Source organism: Schistocerca gregaria, chromosome 2 (genome assembly GCF_023897955.1).
Source record: "Schistocerca gregaria isolate iqSchGreg1 chromosome 2, iqSchGreg1.2, whole genome shotgun sequence".
Taxonomy (NCBI): Eukaryota; Metazoa; Arthropoda; class Insecta; order Orthoptera; family Acrididae; genus Schistocerca; species Schistocerca gregaria.
This window is the reverse complement of record NC_064921.1, coordinates 176,256,484-176,281,056: the sequence shown is the minus strand read 5'-3', so window position 1 is coordinate 176,281,056 and position 24,573 is coordinate 176,256,484. Positions and strand designations below refer to the sequence as shown.

General features: G+C 40.6%; 1 protein-coding gene across 2 annotated transcripts in view; it reads right to left on the bottom strand.

The window, feature by feature from the left end:
* LOC126336626 (UDP-glucosyltransferase 2-like) overlaps nt 1-24,573 on the bottom strand; it is a 75,156-nt gene that overhangs the window by 14,181 nt on the left and 36,402 nt on the right. For both annotated transcript variants that reach the window (XM_050000515.1, XM_050000516.1), the window contains exons 5-6: nt 12,471-12,693; nt 1,768-1,987 (exon numbers count right to left, since the gene is read on the bottom strand). In XM_050000515.1, coding sequence (XP_049856472.1) covers nt 1,768-1,987; nt 12,471-12,693 — 443 coding nt within the window. The remainder of the gene's footprint in view (nt 1-1,767; nt 1,988-12,470; nt 12,694-24,573) is intronic.

The following is a 24,573-nucleotide window of genomic DNA, read 5'->3' as shown; positions in this document are numbered from 1 at the left end:
CATTTTATATTGTCGAACGCACTGTATAGATCGACAATCCTGTGAGCGTATTTCGATTTTTCTTCAGTCTTGCTTCAGTTATCAACCGCAACTTAAAAATTGCCTCTGGTGCATTTATCTTTCCTCAAGCCATATTGATCGCCATCTATCAGATACTCAGTTTTCTTTTCCCTTCTTGCATATGTTATTTGTGTCAGCAATTTGAATTCTTTAGCTGTTAAGCTAATTATGCTTTAATTCTCACACTTGTCGGCTACTGCTGTCTTCGAAATTGTGTGGACGATGTGTTTCCGAAAGTCTGATGAAATATCGCTAGTGTCTTACGTTGTACACACCACCGTGTAAAAGCGTTTTGTCGCCGATCCTCCTAGTAGTTTTAGAAATTTTGATGCGATGTTATCTTTCCCGCCTAATCTGACCTTCAGACGTTCAAAGTTCTTTTAAAGTCTGACTCTAATACTATTTCTTATTTGTCTGCTCCTGTTTCTTCTTCTATCACATTTTGAGACATGTAATCCCGTCGTGGAGGTCTGCAATATACTCTTTCCTCCTATCTGGTCTCCCCTTTGCATTTAATAATGGAATTTCCATTCCACTCTTAATGTTTCTACTCTTGCTTCTGATTTCAGCGAAGACTGTTTTGACCTTTCTGTATGCTGACTCATTTCTTCCGACAATCATATCTTTTTCGACAACTTCTCATTTCTTATGTAGCCATTTCGCCCTAGGTTGCCTGTTCTTTTATTAGATACAACACATGCTGAGTGGAACAATTACTTATATGCGATCTCATGCATTGCCTAATTCAAATATCAATTTGAATGAAGCAACACATTGATGGTCTGCTGAATCAGTTCAGCTACGTATCCTATTAGGGTTATTGCAAATTTTGGTGATAAGAATCTCAGTAAGTTAGCTTACTATGCTTACTTTCATTCACTGCTTTCGTATGGCATCATATTCTGGGGTAATTCAACGTTGAGTAGAAAAGTATTCATTGCTCAAAAACGTCTAATCAGAATAATTGCTGGAGCTACCCACGGTCATCCTGCAGACATCTGTTTAAGGATCTAGGGATCCTCACAGTAATCTCACTGTATATATACTCACTTATGAAATTTGTTGTTAATAATCCAACCCAGTTCAAAAGTAATAGCAGTGTGCATGGCTGTAACGCCAGGAGGAAGGATGATCATCACTATGCAGGGTTAAATCTGTCTTTGGCACAGAAAGGGGTAAATTATGCTGCCACAAAAGTCTTTGGTCACCTACCAAACAGCATCAAAAGCCTGACAGATAGCCAACCAACATTTAAAAATAAATTAGAAGAATTTCTAGATGACAACTCCTTCTACTCCTTGGCTGAATTTTTAGATATAAATTAAGGGAAAAAAACAACTTAAACATGCAATAGTGTCGTATTCATGACCTATGGAACAAGTATTAATCTAATCTAATCTAATCTGAACTAGTATCGAGAGGTTTTATAAACATTCGTATCGACTGCTCCAGCAATGAAAATTTATCTATCCCCGCCCACACACAGTTCAACTTGACGAGTTTAAAATTGCATCTCAATGTATTTCTGCTTGTATTCCGCATAAGCAAGTCATCATGGTACCCATCAAGGGTCAAACAACTAAACTGGTGTACGTAGTCGTCGGAGGTATTGAGCAAATTTGAGTCTTGATGACACCTTTCTCAGCCAAGATTGTCGGTTAAAATGATATGGTCGTAACTTACGTAAAAACGCATAACTTAGCTTACTTGGAGTCGTGAAGGACGGTCCGTATGTTACTCAGCAAGGCGTCCTTGGTGATGTCTCTATACTCTATCCGGACGCCGGCCCCACTCTGTTGTATCTTGGCGGCGTTGTGCCCCTGGTCGCAGAAGAACGGGATGACCAGCAGCGGCACGGCGTGGTAAGTGGCTTCATTCAGACTCTGCAGGCCACCTTGCGTGATGAAGAGTCGCACGTTTGGATGAGCTGTAACACACACATACAACTAAAATGTTGCCGAAGTCTTCAAAATAGTTCTATTGACGTTTCCTTGTCGGATAACGCGATACCCACCCTCATAGGATGGGTTGTTAACTCTACGTAAGCTCGCTGTAAAAATATTAGTCCCCTTCTTAAGAGAGCACATTGATCGATACGACCCACCACTAAATAGGTAAGTCGTGGCAGTGAAGCGATATGTACATGCATGCTTCAGCTGGTTGTATATAATAAGATGGATCGGCGTGGAAACTTGAGACGATGGCAGAAGAAAGCTGTCGTGTTTTGACGTGTCCATGATCACACCATGACTGAAGTTGCCCAGTACTCCCATCTTCATCAGATCAAAGATAAGAGAAGAATGTAAAACTGAGGGTGTGTCTATAAGTGCAACAATAATAAAAAAGATAAGTCCCCTGGATGAGACGGACCAGTGGTGTGTTTCACAAATGCGCCGCTGAAGAGCAGCTGCCGCTACTTGTGAGGAAGCTCTTTCGTCAAGAAACGTAGTGTAGAAGTGTTGCTGTCATTTTCGTGTTAGTTATGCAGAAAAAGCAGATTCTCTGTTCTAGTGAACCAAAAAGTTTTATCGAGTAGTTACATAAGTGTAATATTAGGCTTAGTTTGAATAATATTGATGCAGTTTTTTTACTGTGAGGCTGATAAATGTGTAGTTATGAAACTAACCAAAGATGGCCACAGAGTTGGCTGCTTACAGACAAACGTCGGGGTGGTTGGGAGCGATGGACCAATGTTATTTTCAGATATGGACCACTTGTTTTCATGTGAGAGAAGTTGTGCACAATTAAATTTAGCTCAAGGCATGCACAGTAATTCCACTGAAGATTGCCGCAGTCCAAGACTATGCTGATTTGTCGGAAGATACGTCTGTGGTAACAAATGCAAGACAGAATGTTGTACACAGGTCAGCCAACTACTTCAAAGCACATTAAAAGAGCGGAGTTATCTACAAAAGTCAAGTTCCTTCACTGACACAGCTTCGGGTTCCACTTCTACTAAACCTAAAGCTTCAAAGATTACCACATACAAACTGACTTCTCCTAAACCAGCACAGACAAAAAGTTTGGAAGAAATATCACCTGTTCCTTCCATTGGTAAAACCATTAATTTTATGAGGAAGGCAGCAGCTGTATCCAGTGGGCTAGATTCTGATGAAAATATTGAAATTGTAAAGATAAAGAGGGATAATAAAAGAAAGCACACAGAAAAAGGGCAAGAAATGATTACCAAATGGAGATAGCAGTGAAGAGAAGAACAGACTGAAGATGCTCGATAAGATACTGCAAGTAGCTCACCTGTGCAAACATTGTAGAAGATCATGAAAATAGCTTTGATAAATCAGATGAGGATGAATGTGTTGGATGTGGTGAACTCTACTAATAAAATGATAAAAATTGCTGTTGGATTCAGTGTGTTCCCTGTTCAGGTCAATATTTGGCAAGTGTAGCTGCTGTGGGGAGAGAAAGACAGGCTATTGCTTGAACAGAGCCAACACCTCATTAGTAGAGCCAATGTTAATAAAACATATTCAAAACAAGAATTTGAAATTTTTATTGATTCCCTTCTTCATGTAAAGCTTTTTTTACGTGTTCTTCTCTCCAAGACCACTGATCGATCTTACCCATACTCTTATGGGTAAGATGGACCATGCATCTATATTTTCATTTTATCATATCTCTCTTTCTAAGGCGCAGTGCCTCAGTGATATATTATACTTAAGTTTGTATTGCACTCTACACGAACTCCCCTCCTGAGTTGTCAAAAAAGTTGAATAACATACAAATATTATGCTGAAGCAGAACTGTGGTCCACCTCTCCGGGCTTCGCACTAACAAATTGCATAGGACATATTGTAAGTACTGTCCTAGGATGGCAAACAAAAAGAATATGAACCTACGCATCAGCCCAATACTAGAGACATTCAGCAGTACTCACTTTCTCGCAGCTGCCGAATTTCGTAACGCTCACAATCAAGTTCTTCCGTTTTACATGTGATGTTATATTTCGGTAATATCCGACAAAGTTCTTTCAGTGTCTGGCGCTAGTTAGTTTTAACAACAACAACTTCCCAATATTCAGTACAAGACGTCGATGGCAGCTTCGTCCAACGCTCTGCGGTTCAGCAATAAAATCACTGAACAGTGGTAGAAACCATCAGTTTTCAGCTGTGACTTTATTTCATTTATAGCAGTCTCCGATGGCTGGGTATGTAATGACTGGAAAACGTTGGCAAATTTAATGAAGGAAGCGTTCGTATGGCAGAGTCCTGTTAGCGACAACTGAAACTCTCAAGCAGACAGGGAAAAGTGAAGCTGTAGTATAAAGCATGTTTGGATGACGGCGATAGTGGGTGCTTACGTTTCCAGATGTGGATAAGTAATACACACAGTTCAATTTCAGCAAACAACTGATAGGTAATGTGTGTATCAAAACTAAAAGTGGAAACTGACGCTGTTGCAAGCATACAACAACAGAAGCAAGAAAAGTCCAGCAAATTTCGTCCGGATGCACAACTTGAAGAAAGTCATCTTTTTGAAATAAAAAAAATATTCCGAAGTGATTTTCTTGCACGAATGTACGCTCTTTTATTAAGGAAATGTTTCATGTCATCTTTGAAAAATTTGATAAAACGCGAATGAACTACGAATTCAGATCAACGGTATCAGAGAAATCAGCCTATGGTTGAAACAAATTTAAGGAATAATTTCAAATTTTTCGTAACAAAAGGTAATGGAGGAGCGAAGCACTTCTAGACAAATTGTATTCTTTCCTCTCGTCTCCATCGAAGTAAGCCGGCGTATTTTATGTAAGTCTCTCTGTGGTAGAATTTGTTTTGACTTATAATTAAATATATTAAAATGGAAGTATATTTAAGTTTCATTTAAAAGACAATGTGTTCCCCGCAATTATTAAGCGGTACATGATTTATGATTTTTGTAATAGTTTCACCTAAAAACCAGCTGGATCCGTGAGCTCAGCAGATGATGGTAAAGTAACGCAATGAGTCAAATGCAATTGACAATAGGCCATTGATTTCATTCCGTTATATGCAAAACGCTTCCATGAGATTATCTGCAGATCATTTAACAGTGACTTTCGATCACTTTACACAAGCTCAAATTACGGGGGAGGATCGGGAAGCCACGCATAATAATTTTTTCTCCCCTGCTATTGCAGTTGAAATGCTGAAACGTCGTTTTTTCTTTTTTCCGTCGTTCCTTAGTTGCTTCCAAATTCATGCAGAATTATTCCCTCTGTGCAACTAGCTGAAGGCCATTTGTTTATTGCCATACGCGTTTCGCTTCTTTTATTTTTGAAGCATCTTCAGTGACTGAAATTTCAAGACGATGTAGTGTGAAATTTACGCTACAGAGGTGCTTTATTTATTTATTTGTTTATTTAGCTCTAGTGTCACAAGCCTGAGCAACGAAACACAAATGGCACGCCTGACATTGCCGTCAACTTGTGAAGAGCAGCGAAGTGTACCTCGATACTTGTGTGCTGCCGGCCGGTTTGGCCGAGCGGGTCTAGGCGTTACAGTCTGGAACTGCGCGACCGCTACGGTCGCGGGTTCGAATTCTGCCTCGGGCATGCGTTCTAGGGGACTGATGACCTCAGAAGTTAAGTCCCATAGTGCTCAGAGCCATTTTTTGTGTTCCAAAGGAAATAAACCGAGTGAAATTCGCAGGCAGAAGCATGTCGTTTATGGGAACCGCTGTATGGATCGTAGCAATGTCTTTGGGTGGTGTGCGTTCTTCCAAGAGAGCCTGTGAACATTAGTGATTTGCCACGCTACGGGGGGTGGGGTAAGGCAGTAACAGCTGCAGCCGCGCAGCAAATTTGAACTACCGGCGTGTACGGCTGCGACCCTATCTCAGCAGTTCATCATTTTCTGTGGTGCAGTGTACACTATTGTTCACGGCACGTAAAGTTAGCGCTCGCTCCCATGTTGCTGCTCCTGCTCGTAAGAAAATTTGCCCAATTTGGGTTCGAGGTGCTCCAGCATCCACCATACTACCATATTACACGGACCTTGGACCGTTGGATTTTCATCTGTTTGGTCCCATGAAGAAATTCCAGACCGACCAACGCTTTGCGACGAGTGCGGAAGTGAAATCAACAGTCCGCAGAAGGCTATATTCCAAACGAACGGATTTCCACGAACAGACATTCTGAAACTCGTACCACGATGGGACCAGTGTGTTGACAAAGTTGGTAACCACGTAGGAAAGTAGGTAAGAGAAGTAAGTTCATTTGTGATTTTTATGTTACCTATTAAACTTTTTGATAGTAAAATTATTGTGCCATACTTTCCGATACTCCCTCGTACATATGACCTGGCCATCATCTCAGAACTCTGAATCTGCTGTTCTCGCTTCTGTAAGATACAGGATCCACAGAACTGATAGTGGTGTTAAATTAGTGCGGCTCGTGATTGGTAAAAACTTCAGGAGCCAATTTCGTTTTGAACTCATTGCATTCTTTTTTACACTCCTGGAAATGGAAAAAAGAACACATTGACACCGGTGTGTCAGACCCACCATACTTGCTCCGGACACTGCGAGAGGGCTGTACAAGCAATGATCACACGCACGGCACAGCGGACACACCAGGAACCGCGGTATCGGCCGTCGAATGGCGCTAGCTGCGCAGCATTTGTGCACCGCCGCCGTCAGTGTCAGCCAGCTTGCCGTGGCATACGGAGCTCCATCGCAGTCTTTAACACTGGTAGCATGCCGCGACAGCGTGGACGTGAACCGTATGTGCAGTTGACGGACTTGGAGCGAGGGCGTATAGTGGGCATGCGGGAGGCCGGGTGGACGTACCGCCGAATTGCTCAACACGTGGGGCGTGAGGTCTCCACAGTACATCGATGTTGTCGCCAGTGGTCGGCGGAAGGTGCACGTGCCCGTCGACATGGGACCGGACCGCAGCGACGCACGGATGCACGCCAACACCGTAGAATCCTACGCAGTGCCGTAGGGGACCGCACCGCCACTTCCCAGCAAATTAGGGACACTGTTGCTCCTGGGGTATCGGCGAGGACCAGTCGCAACCGTCTCCATGAAGCTGGGCTACGGTCCCGCACACCGTTAGGCCGTCTTCCGCTCACGCCCCAACATCGTGCAGCCCGCCTCCAGTGGTGTCGCGACAGGCGTGAATGGAGGGACGAATGGAGACGTGTCGTCTTCAGCGATGAGAGTCGCTTCTGCCTTGGTGCTAATGATGGTCGTATGCGTGTTTGGCGCCGTGCAGATGAGCGCCACAATCAGGACTGCATACGACCGAGGCACACAGGGCCAACACCCGGCATCATGGTGTGGGGAGCGATCTCCTACACTGGCCGTACACCTCTGGTGATCGTCGAGGGGACACTGAATAGTGCACGGTACATCCAAACCGTCATCGAACCCATCGTTCTAGCATTCCTAGACCGGCAAGGGAACTTGCTGTTCCAACAGGACAATGCACGTCCGCATGTATCCCGTGCCATCCAACGTGCTCTAGAAGGTGTAAGTCAACTAACCTGGCCAGCAAGATCTCCGGATCTGTCCCCCATTGAGCATGTTTGGGACTGGATGAAGCGTCGTCTCACGCGGTCTGCACGTCCATCACGAACGCTGGTCCAAATGAGGCGCCAGGTGGAAATGGCATGGCAAGCCGTTCCACAGGACTACATCCAGCATCTCTACGATCGTCTCCATGGGAGAATAGCAGCCTGCATTGCTGCGAAAGGTGGATATACACTGTACTAGTGCCGACATTGTGCATGCTCTGTTGCCTGTGTCTATGTGCCTGTGGTTCTGTCAGTGTGATCATGTGATGTATCTGACCCCAGGAATGTGTCAATAAAGTTTCCCCTTCCTGGGACAATGAATTCACGGTGTTCTTATTTCAATTTCCAGGAGTGTATATGCGTATCAGATGCAATATGCACCACCATTAACAAAGACCGCTGTTCCATTGCTCTATGAGAAATAAACTATACTCTTACGCTAATTTGATTTTCACAAATTCTGTCATTTTATTCAAACACCTCAGCCAACAACGCGTCAGTCCAAAACCGAGACATTGACGAGATTACTGAGAATGTGTGCTAATTATCTGCCTCTGACTTGAGTATGAAGTTTTGTCTTAGTTAATGCAAATGCACTTATCGGTTAATACCACATCTAACTGAGCTCAGATTTTACTCTTTTGCGGCCTAATCTCGAAACATCGACAAGAGCACCATTGGTCAATGCCTCTAATGTTACGCAGGTTCGAAATGTTCTCAAGGTCAGTCAATACAAAAACATGTGGAATTACTGACAACATGTAATGTCTTTTGGGGGAATCGGCCACACGTTGCCAAATTTCAAACGCGATGTTGATATATTGGGAAATTTTTATTTGTGACGTATAATGCAGTGTATGAAAACAAAAATGCTGTGTAATGTGGGATGAACTGAACTAAGCAATACAAGTTTCATAGTTATCGCTAGATACCGGATTATATGCATTTGTATTTTGCTTATGCATTTGCATATTTAGCTCCTTTTTAGCGATTATTGCATATTTTAACTTAAAACTAGTGACGATGCATATTTTCGCTCTAAGTTTACAATGTTCTAAAAATTTAGACGGACGGTCTCCAGATCAATCTAGTTTTGATATCTCACAGATTAACCACTACCTAGAATGCGTGTAAACGCTAGCCGAGAGACCACTGTCTATCGAAATCATTACGGAAGGGGAACAGGAACAGGCAGACAGAGTCAATGTTTCTGCACCCGCGCCACCAGTTAATCCCCTCCGCAGTCATACCATACGCGTCGGTATCAACTAAATTAAACTACGCAAGCTTTTAGTAGCACGTCCATTGTTTTAGTTTAGCTTTGCATTTACTTGTATACAGCTGAAAGTGTTTACGAAGTGTAGTGTGTAAATTGTTGTGCGCCATGCCGCCCGAAAAAGAAATGTCATTTCGAAGATAGCTGACCATCCTGGAACATTTACATATGACTGAAGTGTTTTATATTGTAGAGTTTGAGTGGAAAACGTTTCGTGCAAAAAAAAAAAAAAAAAAAAAAAAGTTTCAAACAGTCCAGCTTGTCAAGATAAGTCTTCATATCGCAGGAACGCAGAAGAAAGGACCACGAAAACATCTTCACAACAGCAACTTCAAATAGCAGGGATTTTTCCAAAGGTCACCAAAAAAGTCTGTTTAACATGGATCTACGAGAAGCATTCATTGCAAGCAGCATTCCTCCTCAGAAACTTATAAATCCTGTCCTCAGAGGCTTTTTGCGCAAAAATCAAAATATACCAGATGAATCAACATTTCGTAAAAATTACGTACCGCCAATTCACATAAATACTGTGGAAGAAATACGCAATGAACTCAAAGACAGAATTATCAGGATTTCAGTCAACGAAACTACAGACACTTCTGGCCGTTACATTGCAAATGTAATTGTTGATGCTGTAAAAGAAGAGCCTTCTTCTTCCCATTTTACTACCGGCAAGGAAATAGAAAAAGTAAATCATCTTACGATCGCAGATTTGTTAATGAGGGTATTAGAAAAATATTTCTAGAATCTTCTGCAGTTGAAAGGGTATTGGTGTTTATTTCAGATACTGCTCTCTATACGATCAAAGCAGGAAAAGCCCTCCGAGTATTTTATCCCAATTTGATTCATGTAACGTGCTTTCCTCATGGAGTGTATCACCTTGCTGAAGAAGTACGTTCCACGTTTTTGAATGTCAGTAAACTGATTTCATCCTCAAAGAAAGTGTTTAGAAAGGCTCCTGCTCGCATCAAGACCCACAAAGAAAAACTGCCAAATGTGTCTTTACCTTCCGTATCAGTGGTAACTCGTTTGGGTACGTGGGTCGAAACTGTGTTGTTTTACAATGAACATTTCGAGGCCATTAGAGAGATAGTAACCGAGTTAGATAGTGCAGAGGCTTTGGCAGTTTGCCTGTGCATAGAAGATTTTAATGATTTCGGCATTAAAAAAGACATTGCTGTGATTAGCACTCATTCTTCCCAAACACTTGCAAGTATTAAAAAGCTTGAAACTCAAGGTTTGGCCTTGAACGAATCTATTCAGTTAATGAATAAAATTATTCTAGTGAACTACTCATTGCCGGAGTTATTCCCCAGAAAACTTAAAGAAAAGTTTGAAAATATTTTAAGCGATAATCCAGGCTTTCAACCCTCGTACCAAATTTATAGTTTTATTAATGGGACGGATTAACTTTTACCAGAAACAATAAGTGCCAATATAGCACCCAGATTCAAATACTGTCCAGTTACCTCGGTTGATGTAAAATGGTCTTTCCTTCTCACAAAAATGTTTTGAGTGATCGAAGACATAATCTTACTACCAAACATTTGCAACTGTACTGGGACGTTTAAGTTTACAATAGTAGAAAAATGTAAAATAAATTGTAAATGGTGCTTTGGTGCAATAGTATTAATTAAAAGTTAATGCTGTTCAAAAAATTGATGATTATATGTCGTTTTTTAACTAAAGTAGAGTTTTGAGCGTGCCGCTTTGTGTGCGATACATCTCGAAGTTGGGCCTGTACATATCGATTGTTTCGGTGTGACTCACTCGCATCGCATCCGCTTGTTACCGACAACAACAGCAAAGAATGAACAATTCTTGAAACACGGTATGCGTCCCAATTTTGCACATTTTTAGAAAATAATCTCAGAAATGCCCCTTCCTAATCTCTACCAGAAAGAATTCAGAAAATGATATCAGCGTTCTAAATGTATCGATTTTTCTGGTGGCCAGAGCCCTTCGTCGTAAGTGATATTCACAGGTTCGACTTTGAGGTATAATGCACACAGTAACTATCGTGTTTTTTTATTATTTGATGTAATATATTTAGACACTTTTTATGCATTTTTAAGCATTTTTCATGCATATTTTCATGCATATTATTAGGTTTTTATGACGCAGATAATACGAACTCTAGTTATCCCGCTTCGGGTGCACGGTTGATCATGTGAAACGAGTGACAAATACGTTTTCTTTCCTCCAATTGGCAAGTCCTTTTCTGACCTCTCATTGGCTAGTTTTTGAGAGGTGAATCTCGAGAAAGGCCTGACGCAGAGGGTTGACGTCAGTCTGAGGAAACATGTGAATGGGAAAAGATTTGCGTAGATCAAGAGTGTGTTTTATTCTAATTTAGTTATCTGGAATTATTTTTCAAGTGATTGTAATTGCAACTGGTTCACCACGACGCGATAATAGTTCCTGTGATGATTGTAAAGTATCATGACGTCACTGTGCGAATAATGTAGAGTATTTGTGACTGTGATGTGTATAGCCAGCAATAATGGTCAAATGAGCAATACAGCCAGTGACTAACAACGTAGTGTGAGAATGTATGGATCTACAGTTCGGTGTGCCAAACTGTTTAAGCGACCAATGACTTTGAAGAGTAGCAGAAGTCAACACTGCTATTATCGTTAAGAAAAGACTGTAAGATAGAACTGCGAATCTGCTGGTACATAAGTCCATAAAGGTAATGTGACAGTTGTAATTTATCATGACAGTATTGATAAATATACTGCTGAGAAGTGATACACAACAGCAAACGTTTGGCAATAAAACTTGGTGTGTTCAACATTCAGTAGTAACGAAGAGTGGAGCTGTTGGAAAGAGGCTACATTATAACGGGTGATCAGAATGTCAGTATAAATTTGAAAACTGAATAAATTAATAAATAATGCAGATAGAGAGGTAAAAATTGACACACATGCTTGGAAAGACGTGGGGTTTTATTAGAACCAAAAAAAATACAAAAGTTCAAAAAATGTCCGACAGATGGCGCTTCATCCGATCAGAATAGCAATAATTAGCATAACAAAGTAAGGCAAAGCAAAGATGATATTCTTTACAGGAAATGCTCAATATGCCCACCATCATTCCTCAACAATAGCTGTAGTCGAGGAATAATGTTAAGAACAACACTGTAAAGCATGTTCGGAGTTACGGTGAGGCATTGGCGTCGGATGTTATCTTTATACAACCCTAGAAATGTCGATCGATCACGATACACTTGCGACTGCAGGTAACCTCAAAGCCAATAATCGCATGGACTGAGGTCTGGGGACCTGGGAGGCAAGCATGACGAAAGTGGCGGCTGAGTACACGATCATCACCAAACGACGCGCGCAAGACATCTTTCACGCATCTAGCAATACTTTTTTTTGTTCTAATAAAACCCCATTCATTCCAAGCATGTGTGTCAATTTTTACCTCTCTATCTACATTATTCCGTGGTTAATTTAGTTTTCAAATTTATACTGACTTTTTTATCACCCGGTAAATGAAGAAACTTTGTCATCTGTGCAGAAAAGACTCTTGCATCCGTGAGATTATTATTTAGAGTGTCACTGATTACCACTAGTCTAAGATAGATACAATATGCATATATAGTTACGTGCCTAGTACGTCCTGCTGTGGTAGCCACTTGCTGACCATGAGGTTGTCTGGTTGACCAGGCAGGGAGTCGTTCTCCCACTTCCAGAGGACCCTCTGGGGCAGCTCTCGGAATGCTTCGATGAACGCCTGTCGCTTCGAGTCTGACATCGCATTGCTGCGGACATTGGTTCCTAGGCTGAAGTAGATGACGCCGTGTTCTGCCCCATCCAGGAACTGCTTGATGTCCTGACGGAAACACACTGGAGATCAGAAGTAAAATCCCGTGTGGCTATGGCCTCCGGTCAGGTAGGCCATTCGCCTGTTTCAAGTCTTTCGAGTTGACGCCACTTCGGCCACTTGCGTGTCGATGGGGATGAAATGATGATGCTAAGGACAACACAACACCCAGTCCCTGAGCGGAGAAAATGTCCGAGCCAGCCGGTAATCGAACCAGGGCTGTTAGGCATGACATTCCGTCGCGCTGACCTCTCAGCTACCAGGGGGGACAACTCAATAATAACAAACACAGATTAGGCAACTATTGAACAGGCCTACATATGATTCACAGAAAACAGTTTAAGCCTTAATCTTACAAACACAAATATTATGCAATTCTGAGACAATAAAAGTTGACAAAAATAAATATTAAAGATAAATCATGACATGAAAATCTTTCTGTAAAATTGTTTGGTTAACACCAAGATGGAGTCATATCAATCAAGAACCTCTTGAAGACAAGAGTAGTCATTTAATTTACATACATTCATTCCTTGTAGACTGGGAGAATACAACCTGTTGTGTAACCACCAAAGGTTAAAATGGAGCTATCAGAATCACAAGCAACGTAAAGGTACAACATTCATCCTTTCTTCCATTCATTAAAGATATTAAACTTTCCAAATAAACAACAGTCATTCTAACAGAATTCTTAAAAGCCTCTTACGCATATCAGCAAAACAGTTCTGTGCACACTCGTAAACAAGAAATTGTAAGAATATTTTTGTCTCCCATGCCAGAACATCTGTCTTAATCAGAATAGTGTCCTTCACAGTGGAACACAATTATATTCATATTCCTGACATCAAGTTGGTAAAGATAGAAAGCCAGTTTGAAAACGGCCTGAGTCAATACCAGTGGACCATAGTTTCTACTCTGTTACATGAATGACTCACCCAAGGAAATGGAATTTAGTAAAGTACAGTTATCAGCCACATTATACACGGTGTTTCAAAAATGACCGGTATATTTGAAATGGCAATAAAAACTAAACGAGCAGCGATAGAAATACACCGTTTGTTGCAATATGCTTGGGACAACAGTACATTTTCAGGCGGACAAACTTTCGAAATTACAGTAGTTACAATTTTCTACAACAGATGGCGCTGCAAGTGATGTGAAAGATATAGAAGACAACGCAGTCTGTGGGTGCGCCATTCTGTACGTCGTCTTTCTGCTGTAAGCGTGTGCTGTTCACAACGTGCAAGTGTGCTGTGGACAACATGGTTTATTCCTTAGAACAGAGGATTTTTCTGGTGTTGGAATTCCACCGCCTAGAACACAGTGTTGTTGCAACAAGACGAAGTTTTCAACGGAGGTTTAATGTAACCAAAGGACCGAAAAGCGATACAATAAAGGATCTGTTTGAAAAATTTCAACGGACTGGGAACGTGACGGATGAATGTGCTGGAAAGGTAGAGCGACCGCGTACGGCAACCACAGAGGGCATCGCGCAGCTAGTGCAGCAGGTGATCCAACAGCGGCCTCGGGTTTCCGTTCGCCGTGTTGCAGCTGCGGTCCAAATGACGCCAACGTCCACGTATCGTCTCATGCGCCAGAGTTTACACCTCTATCCATACAAAATTCAAACGCAGCAACCCCTCAGCGCCGCTACCATTGCTGCACGAGAGACATTCGCTAACGATATAGTGCACAGGATTGATGACGGCGATATGCATGTGGGCAGCATTTTGTTTACTGACGAAGCTTATTTTTACCTGGACGGCTTCGTCAATAAACAGAAATGGCGCATATGGGGAACCGAAAAACCCCATGTTGCAGTCCCATGGTCCCTGCATCCTCAAAAAGTACTGGTCTGGGCCGCTATTTCTTCCAAAGGAATCATTAGCCCATTTTTCAGATCCGAAACGATTACTGCATCACGCTATCTGGACATTCTTCGTGAATTTGTGGCGGTACAAAATGCCTTAGACGACACTGCGAACACCTCGTTGTTTATGCAAGATGGTGCCCGGCCACATCGCACAGCCGACGTCTTTAATTTCCTGAATGAATATTTCGATGATCGTGTGATTGCTTTAGGCTATCCGAAACATACAGGAGGCGGCGTGGATTGGCCTCCCTATTCGCCAGACATGAACCCCTGTGACTTCTTTCTGTGGGGACACTTGAAAGACCAGGTGCACCGCCAGAATCCAGAAACAATTGAACAGCTGAAGCAGTACATCTCATCTGCATGTGAAGGCATTCCGCCAGACACGTTGTCAAAGATTTCGGGTAATTTCATTCAGAGACTAAGCCATATTATTGCTACGCATGGTGGATATGTGGAAAATATCGTACTATAGAGTTTCCCAGACCGCAGTGCCATCTGTTGTTGACAATTGTAACTACTGTAATTTCGAAAGTTTGTCTGCCTGAAAATGTACTCTTGTCCCAAGCATATTGCAACAAACGGTGTATTTCCATCGCTGCTCGTTTAGTTTGTATTGCCGTTTCAAATATACCGGTCATTTTTGAAACACCCTGTATCAGTCATGTTTGTGATACATTTTGTGATTGAAAGACTGTATTGAAATAATTATTTGTTTTCACAGTCAAACTTGTCCACAGCAATCGCCTGAGGTAAACTGCATTAATGTTGTTATATACTTGAAATGTTTATCTCTGTAGTGATCTCTGTATACTCGCTTTAAGCTCGCCAGCGGGTCCTATGACATCATGCCCGTACTTACCGTCTCTTTATGCTTCCAGCCTCGATTCGCCATTGTCTGCCGCTGAATAAACTTGAGTGTGTTGTCCGGTGCTAGCAAACTACACCAGCGTAGAAAGAAGGACGAGTCCAGGAGTTCAGAAGTATAACCAAGGATTCATGGTATTGCCACCACATACGCAACAATTGCCATAACATTACACATCAATATACAGGATGAAGAAACGTTCGCCCACTCGGACTTCGCAGCGTTATTCCTCACATACTAGCAATACAAAAACGTCTGTCACAAAATTTCGTCCTGCCCGTAATTCCGGCAGTAAATGGACGTTAAAGATTGGCAATCTGGGAACCCTGTAATAACAGGTATTGTAACTACCTCTCTCAGAATACAGGCGTATTGCTGTGCAGTTGGTGCAGTGGGTACTGCTTTTGGGTTAGCATGCAGGAGGTCGAGTTTTCGCTTCTAGGTCGAGGCGTATTTGTTTTTATTTGCCAGTTTCATTCTACCATATAACACCGTTACATACACTGTTTTTTTAGCCATACGTATCCGACATTTACGTAGTGCAGTCTATTGTAGCGGGGAACTTAACATAAACATGGTCAGACAGATCAGAAATAGAGAACTGAGACAAATGACCTGTCATATGACAGAGTAACAGAAAAAAAAGCAATATCAATATCTAGATGCTAAAGATGATTGCACAGTTAAATAACTCAGATCTACTAGTCATTAGTACTACATGCAGTACGTCTGCTCAGATTAACACATTAGAGACCAGTGACAATAATAATTTCCGTATGAATGATCGTATGACTTTTAGAAAAGAACAGAGATTCCAACTTAACGTCCAAACAATACACCATACAGCTCTGGACTCTTCGCAACATGGTTGCCTCCACAGACACAAGAGCAGCATGGACACGCGCTACCAGTTCTTCCACATGTGTCGACGGAGCAGAATACACGTGCGCCTTCAAGTGTCCTCAAAGGAAAAAATCTAGCGGATTTAAGTCAGGAGAACGAGGAGGCCATACAACTGGACATCTCTATCCGGGATGTTTCCCTTTAAATATTCTGTCTAAATACCGTCGAAATTCATTCCAGAATGTTGAGGTGCATCATCATGTTGGAAGCATAACCTCTGCCGAAAATGAAATGGAACATCTTCCCGGGCATCAGGCAAACAGTTTGAGAGGAATGCATGATACCTTCGTGCAGTCAACCGCCCAGGCAACACGTAGGTCCTAAATGGGACCAAGTTTCAAACCCGGAAGTGCGCCGATGCGCGATTTTTGTGTGAATGAACTGGCTAAAGTTGACCACTTAAATCGTTCTTACCAAGATCACGACGCTCAAAGATGCTAACCGGAATTTTTATTATGGGATCTTACCCAGAGACGGACGAATTCTGATGAGGCACAAGTCAAAAGCAACAGTTGTAGACATGGACGCGAAAGTACTGTAGATGATTCTGTATCGGAGGAAGTAGGTGAAACTCTCTGTAAAGGCGGCGAAGCTGTATTTTCGTCAGTCAGAGGTGAGTTTAGCGGTGTATGGACGAAAGTATGCGAAGGTATTGGTCGCGTAGCTATAGTCACATCAGCTGGTGATAAAGAATCATCATGTATCAACGGAAGTGGGTGATTTATTGTTATAGGGAGGTAAAGATTCTGATTTAGATGGTGATGTCGCGAAGGTTGATATTAGTAATTTAGATATCTGGAAGAAGAAGTTTGTGCATGTAATTCCATTGACGGAAGAGAACCGATGGCTTTTGATGAATGCATGAATTATGATTAGGTGTGGAAGGATGAACGTGGAAATGTTTTAGACTGTATGTTAAAGCATAAAGTGGCGTATGCGTCTAAGAGGAGAGAAAATGTTACGGAGACAGAGGTAGATCCGAATTTGGCGGAATTCGTGTGTACAGTAAATTCTAATGTGGAGCGATACAGTAGTAGTAGTTTATATTGTGCATCGGCGGAGGTTAACGGAGTTATCCGTGATGATTTTCATAATTTATCGACGAATATACTGGACGTTTTAAGGAATGAATCATATGAGTTAACGGCGGACGTTAATAAAGCTAATTTTAATAAAGGCTGTAGGGATTCGGCAGATATAAGTGATGTTTTGCATAAAGAAGATGAAGTATTTAGTGTGATTAATTGTGAGGAGGTTGCAGCTACTGATATCGTTACTTCACTGGAAGGGGACACTATATTTGATGAAACGACTTGTTCTCAGGATGATTTAAATCCTACAGATGATTTAGAAGTAGGTTGGGAGAATATAGAAGTGAATACTAAAGAAAACTTTTATTTTAGGAGGCGATGTTAGTACTGAAAGTTACAGCAATAAAGAAAGTGCCTACTCATTTAATGTTTGGAGATGGTATGGAGAATTACTGAAGTTATTAATGCCTCATTTCTGGGCATGGGAGAAGTATAAAGTAGAGGTCTTGAAGAGGTAAAAAATGGAATCAATGAATTATTTTATGGTGATAATGAAGTTAAGAGTTTGATGTTGTAATGTATGGAATAATTATGGAGGAAAAATGATGAGAGCAATGTTTAGAGGGTTGAAATTAAAAACGCGCACCCTTTAAGTAAAACTGTCGATGTCAATTCCGTTGGTGAAAGAGGAAAGAGTGCACGAATTTGAGTAGGTGAAGAAGTGGAAAAACGTGAGATTCAAAAGATACACTGGTGACGTAAATGTGATAAGAGGGAACAGTGGCAGACTTGCATCTTGTGTATGAAGAATGTGGCATGAAAAAAAAGTGTATAGAAATAAGAATTTTCATCTGTGGTTGTTAAGAATTTCGGTGTCTACCTTTGTTTTGTGTATAGGGTAAATTTGGTGAATGTAAGATGTTGTGAAATATACTGAGGCACAACTTAGTGCGTGGAGAGTCTCCATATTGGCCACACAAATCTTGGTGCGAGAAGATCGGCAGTATGTAGTTAACCTCGTTATTTACCTAAGAGAGGAATATGAATTGTATTACACACAAAATTTGAGGTAAATGTCAAGGGGGACTACAAACGTACTATTTGTAGTATCTTGGATGGGTTTTTTGTGCTGTGTTTAGTATATTTTCAATTATTTTGGCAGAAATTTAGGTGCTTGGAGGTCATTAGACCTCATTAAAATTTTGCTTGTGGAAGTAGAACATGTAGCTATATGTAAAGTACAAGCTAATTTTTGGGGGTATATTAAGTGGTCTAATCCTAAAATGTATGTTATTTTGGGAGCCTCTTAAATAAAGTTTATGTATGTAAATTCTGGATAAACTAGTATAACGTTTAAGAGAATAATTCTAATGATAAGCATTTTATGATACAAATAGGATACTGATGAATTTATAGTGCAGTTTAGCTTCTGAGAAAAGGGGAGTTAAATGGGTGATTTTTGCACAGGATGGTATACGTTCTTTTAAGTCTCTAATTATACGTGGTAACACTATAGAGAAATGATAAAATATCAGTTTATTTATGGCACCAAACAAATTTCGTGGCACAAAAGACATGTTTTCTAGTGGGGATATGGATAGAGTGATTCAAATGTCGAACTGAATCGATTGTGTTTTGTGAAAACAATTTTGACTTTCTGTCCTGTTTGTGGCTATATCGATTCCACTGAGGTAGGGCGTTCAGTGCCTGATCTATGAGTCTTTGGAAAGTCGTATAGTTATTGGCAACTACACAACAGTCGAATTTCGATCGCTATTGTCCTTCAGTACTGGCGGTGGCAACGCATTGTTACATGTTTCTTTGCAGCAAGTGGCCAAGAAGGTCACGAATTTCTGCAATGGCGGCGGGACTGTGAAAGATCTAAACTTCGACACCAGAACACCTATAGCGTGCTGTGTGTGTGGTGGTGAAGGGCTGTGATGTGCTCAAAGCAAAAAGTGCCACAAAATAAGCGCAGCAGAACTTAAACCTTTTGAAAAGTTCGAGCTGACTTGGAACTTCGCTTAAATTAATGTTTTCTGTTTATTTTGGCATTTAATTAACAAGCCATTTAAAAAAATGTGTTACAAGTGGAAAATTCGAGCTGATAATATGTTTTGACGTATCCTACGATGTTCATACTATTTCACACGTGCCCACAAAAATACTTATACTATTCTTGTGACACGCAAGCAGGTTAGCCTATTTATTATGAGACATATTTATTTATTGTGTTAAGTAATGCGATTTCATGTGCCAAGCCTGTGAGCTAATGTGTCACATTAAGTGGATCTGCTTAACGTCTGAGATATCGTTTGTTGAAACGGCCTGAAGCCTTTAAAAATTCTTAATTGAGAGGTTGATTGTGACAATGTTCAGTCACTGTGAAATGTAAACTTCTGTAGTCTTAAAAATGTTGAAAATATTGTTGTGTCATTCGATGCCCCTCATTTTTCTGAGACTGCACGTGTATTCAGATTTGTTTTGAAGTTTGGCTGTGAATTATTGAAGAATTTCAAAGGGCTAAAAGGAGCCATCTTTCCTTCTGTCTCACAGTCCACCTTTTTTGGTGCGTCTCCTGCCCAGCTTCCTCCTTTATGACGGTCAAATCTATATAGTTAATCGCTCCATTGTTCTCCAGTTCTAGCGCGAACTGAATTTTTGGGTGCTGCTCATTTAAAACTTTAGCCATTTCCTCTGCTTCTTCTCTTTTCACTTTGAATAATAAAGTAGTATAGTCAACATACCGTCTGCAATAAATTAACTTCTCCTTAATTTCTGAAAAAGAGCTGAAAACTTTGCTCTCAAATTCATTCATAAAAATTTCAGCTAAAATGTTTCCCATAGCTAAACCTTCATCTTGAATAAAACCTTGTCGTTACAGACGGAACTATTAAAACTCAATGTGAACTCTAGCATGTCCACAAGTTCGACGATTTCACCGATGCTCATTGACCTACTTTTTACAGGTTTTTTCTTATAATTTGCAAAGTTTCTGCAATTGGTGTAATAGTGTTGAGGTTCACTACGTCTAACGAGGATAGGCCAGCGTCCTCTGGAACTGCAATGTCCTTTACTCCTTTCGCGAAACACTAGCTTTTTCACTTGGAGCCAATAAAAATTGTATTGGTTATACCCTAGCCTTTAAAACTATCTGAAACTTCTTTGTTAGATCTTTTTTGATTTCTTTAATTCCATTTTCTTGAAAAAACTTTGTTGTCTTATCTACATAACCTTTTTCGTAAATCACAACTGAGGTACTGCCCTAATCTGGCTTAATCGCGATTGCGTTGTTAGACTCCAGTTTTAAGTTAATTTCTTTCAGTAACCTCAGCTCACTATAATTACCGTTACGTAATGTTTTCTGGCATTCAATTTCTCTCTTTGGCTTCGATGACGATACATGTCTCCTGGAATTTAGTTAACTTAGCGTCCCTACATGCTACCTTCACTTCTGCGATCATTTTCTTGATGTCTCTATCTTGCAAGTTCGTTCGCGGATTATGCTTAAGCCCCTTATCTTCATTATAAAACACAATATCTGTTAGGTTAATGGTTTTGTCATAAAATTTATGTACATACTGTACTTCATCTGTTTCCCTCCCTGCATTTGCTATTGCTCTACACAGATTAGTATGTTTCTTATTATGTCTCTTTATGATTTCGTCCCTGTGTACCTGAGTCCTTGCTTGAATCTCATTTTCAACTTGTGTAAACTGCAGTGGCGACAGTAGGTAAAAAGTAAGATCTGAGTACATATGCACAGTTTTTTTCAGATAGAGGGCAGTTTTTACTTTTACCGATCAGGTTCCTCCAAACTGTGGTTTAAAGTTTTAACAGATTAAAAATTACTTTAGTTATGACAGCGAACCAATGGTACTGTACTGACAGGTTACTCTGTAACTGCAATGTATGGTGTGTTGGCATTTAATATGTTCCAAAATTTCTTTTTGGAAACTACGATAGTTCTATCAGTAACTGTATCTCTTTTATTAATTACATTTTTAACTTTATCTAACAGATCTGAAGATGGGCAACTAGCCTGAAACCGATCACCGAAAATAAAAAATAGCGATCAAAGACTGAAATGACATATTTTTATGCCTATTTGTTTACTTCATCTATCTCTTCTTCCCTTCTTAGCATAATATTTTAGCGTTTTGTTGCGTTTTCTACCGTTATGGGCTTGATCAGGTACATAGCCTTATTCAAAGCTAAAATGAATTGCCACCCACCTGCTTGGTATCTTACTGTTAGCGGAATGTATGTTTTTTTTGTTGTAGAAAGTAAGCATTACAGAAAGGATTGAAATTCACTGATGAGCCAGTAAGGTATTTCAATCTATTTTAATGAAGTATAAAACAAAGACAGATGAAATTTACTAACGACGCAGAATTTTTTAAAGTATAATACTGGACGTAAACAATGTTTTTAGTAAAATATAAAACAGAGAAATGAATTTCACTCAGTGTAAATTTCTTACACTTGTTACATAATTTTTATGGTGTGTGCGTACACTGTATGTGAGATAATATTTACTGAAAGACTGTGCACTATTTGATATGAACATATTTAATAACTAATACAGAAGTGAAACATTGCACAATGTGCGTATACGAGTGTGTGTGTGCGCGGTGTGTGTGTGTGTGTGTGTATGTGTGTGTGTGTGTGTGTGTGTGCCGTCCACAGTGGAAATATTGCAAAAATCTCGAACGTGATATTAAAAAAAAAATCTCGAACGTGACATTTAAAAAAAAATGGATGAGAGATTTTATCTCGATATCAAATATGAATACTGACCGCTCAGGCTGTAGGTAATTTTTCTCATGTATTATTATTATTATTATTATTATTATTATTATTATTATTATTATATAAAATTCTGTTAGAGGTTTTCGAGTGCAAAGAATAAAATGAATGCACTCTGACAATAATGGACTACGTAAGTGAAAAATGACTTATCTATTCACTCTCTCTCTTGTCTTCGGTGCAAGAAGTCGGACATATTGGCGAGTGCTGTTGAATATAAGATAAATTGTAATCTTGATTTGATAATATATTATTTTCATGTTAATATTCATTTTTATTTGTAAGAGGCGAGCCCTGTATTTCAAGTAGTTTTTAGCGAAACAATTTCTGCTGCCGCTGCAGCCATAGATGTCATTACGTGGCAATCTTAATTTATAAAATACGCGGAAGTGAAGAATTCGCCCGAGTAAATTATAATAAGCATTTTTTCTACAGCCGACAAACGCGGTAGCAGAAGGCATAGTTTTAAGATTTTCATTTTCAGTTCAACGGCCTAGATCCAGAGCCACGACTCGGACTACAGTGCATTTTTTAGGTTAGAGAATTCCCTCCCTAGGCCCGACATGCCGCCACCTGAGACGCGGCAAGGTAGGAGTAGGCAAAATGCAACAGAGAATAACAATATTAATGTGCTATTAGTAAACTGCAGGAGCGTCTATAGAAAGGTCCCAGAACTGCTCTCATCAATAAACGGTCACAACGCCCATATAGTACTAGGGACAGAAAGTTGGCTGAAACCAGACGTAAACAGTATTGAAATCCTAAACTCAGATTGGAATGTATACCGCAGAGACAGGCTGGACAGTGAAAGGGGAGGCGTGTTTATAGCCATAAGAAGTGCAATAGCATCGAAGGAAATTGACGGAGATGCGAAATGTGAAATGATTTGGGTGATGGTCACGGTTAAAGCTGGCTCAAACATGGTAATTGGATGTCTCTATAGGCCCCCGGGCTCAGCAGCTGTTGTGGCTGAGCACCTGAAGAATAATTTGGAAAATATTTCGAGTAGATTTCCCCACCATGTTAATATTCTGGGTGGAGATTTTAATTTGCCGGATATAGACTGGGAGACTCAAACGTTCATAACGCGTGGCAGGGACAAAGAATCCAGTGAAATTTTTTTAAGTGCGTTATCTGAAAACTACCTTGAGCAGTGAGAACCGACTCGTGGTGATAATATATTAGACCTTCTGGTGACAAACAGACCCGAACTATTTGAAACAGTTAAAGCAGAACAGGGAATCAGCGATCATAAAGCGGTTACTGCATCGATGATTTCAGCCGTAAATAGAAATATTAAAAAAGGTAGAAAGATTTTTCCGTTTAGCAAATGTGACAATAAGCGGATTACAGAGCACCAGACGGCTCAACACAAAAGTTATGTCTCAAGGACAGATAGTGTTGAGGATCAGTGGACAAAGTTCAAAACCATCGTACAATATGCGTTAGATGAGTATGTGCCAAGCAAGATCGTAAGAGATGGAAAAGAGCCACCGTGGTACAACAACCGAGTTAGAAAACTGCTGCGGAAGCAAAGGGAACTTCACAGCAAAAATAAACATAGCCAAAGCCCTGTAGACAAACAAAAATTACGCGAAGCGAAATGTAGTGTGAGGAGGGCTATGCGAGAGGCGTTCAATGAATTCCAAAGTAAAGTTCTATGTACTGACTTGACTGAAAATCCTAAGAAACTTTGGTCTTATGTCAAAGCGGTAGGTGGATCAAAACAAAACGTCCAGACACTCTGTGACCAAAATGGTACTGAAACAGAGGATGACAGACTAAAGGCCGAAATACTTAATGTCTTCTTCCAAAGCTGTCTCATAGAGGAAGACTGCACTGTAGTTCCTTCTCTAGATTGTCGCACAGATGCCAAAATGGTAGATATCGAAATAGACGACAGAGGGATAGAGAAACAATTAAAATCGCTCAAAAGAGGAAAGGCCGCTGGACCTGATGGGATACCAGTTCGATTTTACACAGAGTACGCGAAGGATCTTGCCCCCCTTCTTGCAGCGGTGTACCGTAGTTCTCTAGAAGAGCGTAGCGTTCCAAAGTATTGGAAAAAAGAACAGGTCATCCCCGTTTTCAAGAAGGGATGTCGAACAGATGTGCAGAACTATAGACCTATATCTAACGTCGATCAGTTGTAGAATTTTGAAACACGTATTATGTTCGAGTATAATGACTCTTCTGGAGACTAGAAATCTAGTCTGTAGGAATCAGCATGGGTTTCGAAAAAGACGGTCGTGTGAAACACAGCTCGCGCTATTCGTCCACGAGACTCAGAGGGCCATAGACACGGGTTCACAGGTAGATGCCGTGTTTCTCGACTTCCGCAAGGCTTTCGATACAGTTCCCCACAGTCGTTTAATGAACAAAGTAAGAGCATATGAACTATCGGA